Source organism: Buceros rhinoceros, unplaced genomic scaffold (assembly GCF_000710305.1).
Source record: "Buceros rhinoceros silvestris isolate BGI_N320 unplaced genomic scaffold, ASM71030v1 scaffold3349, whole genome shotgun sequence".
NCBI lineage: Eukaryota > Metazoa > Chordata > Aves > Bucerotiformes > Bucerotidae > Buceros > Buceros rhinoceros.
The window spans coordinates 3,986-7,556 of NW_010433074.1; the positions used below are offsets into that span (position 1 = coordinate 3,986).

At 52.3% G+C, this 3,571-nt stretch overlaps 1 protein-coding gene across 1 annotated transcript in view; it reads left to right on the top strand.

The window, feature by feature from the left end:
* LOC104500339 (ORM1-like protein 3) overlaps window positions 1-556 on the top strand; it is a 1,790-nt gene extending 1,234 nt beyond the window's left edge. Inside the window, exons 2-3 of the mRNA XM_010143971.1 lie at window positions 144-295; window positions 421-556. Of these exons, the coding sequence (XP_010142273.1) occupies window positions 144-295; window positions 421-556 (288 nt within the window). The remainder of the gene's footprint in view (window positions 1-143; window positions 296-420) is intronic.
* The last annotated feature ends 3,015 nt before the right edge of the window (window positions 557-3,571 follow it).

Here is a 3,571-nt window from a genome sequence, read left to right on the forward strand (position 1 = left end):
CGCGCCTTGCTCCGCGAGCGGCCCCAGCCCCTCGAGCGGGACAGTGCGCTGGTGCAGGCTCCCTCAGCCGGGCTCTTCCGTTTCTGGTGGTGAGGGGCGTAGGGAACGCCTGGTGCCTCACCCCGCGTTTCTGTTTCCCACAGAGCATGTACATCTTCCTGCACACTGTGAAGGGAACGCCCTTTGAGACGCCAGACCAGGGCAAGGCCCGGCTGCTCACGCACTGGGAGCAGATGGACTACGGCGTGCAGTTCACAGCCTCCCGCAAGTTCCTGACCATCATGCCCATCGTCCTGTGAGTAGCTCGGGGCAGCCGAGCGGCCTCGCGCACCCGCACCCAGCACCGCTTCTGTCCCAGGAGACAGAACCTCGAAGCGCTGTTAATTCGGTTTCCCCTCTCTCTGTTCTGTCCCTCTCCAGGTACTTTCTAACCAGCTTTTACACCAAGTACGACCGGATACACTTCGTAATCAACACCATCTCCCTCATGACCGTCCTGATCCCCAAACTGCCGCAGTTTCACGGCGTCCGGATCTTTGGGATCAACAAGTACTGAACCGCGCGGGTGGAGCAAACAGAAGAGGAGCTGGGGCGAGGGGACGTTCCTCTATAGCCCTGGTTCCTCGCCCCCGCGCACCCTGGGATGTCATTTCGCAGCGGCTGTTCAACACAGTATCCGATAGACACACATGGCAGGCTGGATCCTCACGCCCAAAAAACCCAAACAAGCTCCAGAGTAGAGTTTAGCGCGGAGCAGGATGCGCGACGCTGGATTTCGCTTATCCCAGCATCATAAATAGACACAGAAACACTGAGACTTCGAGGTACAACGAGGGTGAATTCTGGGGAGATTTTCATGTACCCCAGACACCGAGCGACGAGGACAGGAACGAGGGGAAGAACTTTGAGTGCTGGTACTATTGCTGTAGGAAACGCACTTTACAATCTCTGGCCCTTTCTGAAGGCAGCTGCTTTAAGCGATAGGTGGGGGAAGCTCCGAGGGATGCAGCCAGACTCGCCCCATACTCGATTGTTTTGGGGGTCGAGTTCCAGTTTTGGGCAGGAGAGCAGGAGGGGAAATAGAACGGCAGCTTTTTCTTTTGCAATCTTTTACACCCCTGAGAAAGGAAGTTCTTTGACCCACAATAGCATGGGAAGGAACGACCTGCAATTTGACAGCACTTTCTCCAGTACCATTCGCGTGTTTCGGGGAAAAAGCCAAGAGCTCTGAAACCAAACCCATTCTTTCCAGCTCGTACCGGAATCTGCTGGAGTAACTCCACTCCCCAAACTGACAATTTTTAAGTGTGCTCTGAGCGCTCAGGCAGTGCAGCGCTTGGACTAAGGGCTGGGGTCCAGGTCCTTTTAACAACTGACCTCTGATGCCACTGAGCTCCTGGGTACACGGAGACGGCACAAGCGTGGGAAAACGTGAAGGCTGATGGTCACGGCCAAATGAGACAAGGGGGGCTGCTCGCTGCCATCAGTGACTGGGATTTTTCTCCACAGTCCAGTTCCCTGGTCGCTTGTGTCCACGTCTGTGTTCCTGGGATTTGCCAGTGGACTGAACTGTGACTCCAGACAAGCCAGAGTTTGATTCCTGGCTTACCTGGAAGCTCAGCTCCACACAGAAGCACTGCAGCAGCATCCGCTGAGCCCTCGGTGATCCCTGGTGAGGGTGCCACGGGCGAGCACTGCTGACCAGCGCCAGGCTGAACGGACCGGTGCAAGGGGTCACTGACAGAATAGGGTAGGAACAGAATGGAGCCTTTCTCCTGTGGAATTTCCACCCGAATACCGCAGGTTTGCAGGGGTAGATTTCCTGGTTGAGGCAGAACCCTTTTCTTCTGGGTTGTGCGCCGATGGAACGGGGCTTCCCTCGTGCCTCCCCTGTAACCTCATCACCGCTGTATTTTGGTTGTCTTAGTGCTTTTGTTGACAATGGTATAAACCTTTTCAGTGTGCTGGTTTCGTTAGCCAGTTCTAGCTTCAGAGGTCGTGGTGGCTGTTGTGGAGTTGTTGGACGGTCCAAGCAGAGGACACGGGTAGGGGAACTCCAGGGTTGTGTAGATCTGGTCCTGCTCCACACGTCATTTCAGGGAAGCTGCTTCACTGCTCTGCCTTAGACTCGCTATCGCACTGCTGCTGAGGGGAAGAGCATCCAGCGTCTCTTTGAAGGCTACTGGAAAACAGACAGAATCGTTGCCTGGTGTGTAGAAAGGAGAAGTATTTTAAGTGCAAGGGAAGTTTTCAAGAAGGCAGAAAGAGAAGTGTATGGCAGGTCCCTGAGTGCTGTTCCTAGCGAGGGACTCTGACAGACGCGCAATTTGCTGGATGGGGGGTTAAACCTCTCACCACCGTGACACGAGGACCCTGCTTTAGTTCAGGTACTACATGCCCTAAAGCGAAGATACTCCTTAAGCTCCTAGACAATGACTTTGGGGGGGGAAATAGATTGTTTTCAAAATAGAGCTATTTCATCAATCAGCTGAGAACCCTGGAACTGACCAAGGAATCAGCAGTGTCAGTGGGAAGGCCGCTGCCCTCAGAGCTGCCGTCGTGAGCAGGACGGCAGTTCGTACCCCAGCTCTGAACATCTGCCCGCAGACACGACCAGCGGTCAATCTCCAGAGGAAAGAAGCTGTTTATTTATTTTGGTAGGAGGGGAAAAACATCCACTTTCTGCAACAGAAACAGTTGCTACATGCTTAAAGCCATTACTCCTGTACAGCCAGACACAGGCTGGTTATTTCTGAGTGTATACAAGTTACAGTCAAAGTTGGTATTTTTAGCGTAAGCACAAACTCAGTGTCAGGGTCAGCCCCCCTCGAGGAAGTGCAGCATTTCGCAGGGTCCCCGAAGGCCTTGGCACTACAAGAGCTGAGGGTTCAAACATGTTATTTGTGCTGTGAACTGACACTGTGGACATCTGATCCTGTTTTGTTAAATTAAAGATCAGCTGTAAACCAGAACAGGATTAGGAACTGCTCCAAAAGGCACTTTTTAAAGCCTCAAGTCTAAAACTTTGCATTAGGCAAAGCCTTCGTGGTCATAGGGAGTTTTTCTGACCTACTGAGTTCCCTCTGAAGTGATGAAAGCAGCCAGCCATGTTCCACGGCAAACGAGGACAGCCTTTCTGCCAGGGAAGTTAACGTGGATTCACACAGTTCATCCCATCGAGGAAAACTGGAGAAATATGGAAAGAAGTGAGAGTTGAGGAAAGATTCCATGTTAATGATGTGGTGTGTTAAGTATCTACGTAGGATTAATAATTACTTGAGCAATTAGCTGATAGCATCTTCCTTGAGATACCGTCTTAAGGGTATGTATCGGAATTAATCAAAAATAGAAAAGAAAATGTGAGTTCATGGTAATTAAACCACAGTCGCATTTGATACTCGTTAGCTGCACTTGAGGGAGTCTTAAGCGACAGAGGTTTGGGTGCTTCTTCTCTCAGGGGAGTTGTTGGCTCCTTCCAGCCGGTGTCACAGAGACGAGCGGTCCTGGAAGTACTGGACGCAGTGCTGGGTCTCCTGGAACGCTGCGCTGACCCGCTCCTGGTTTATCTGTG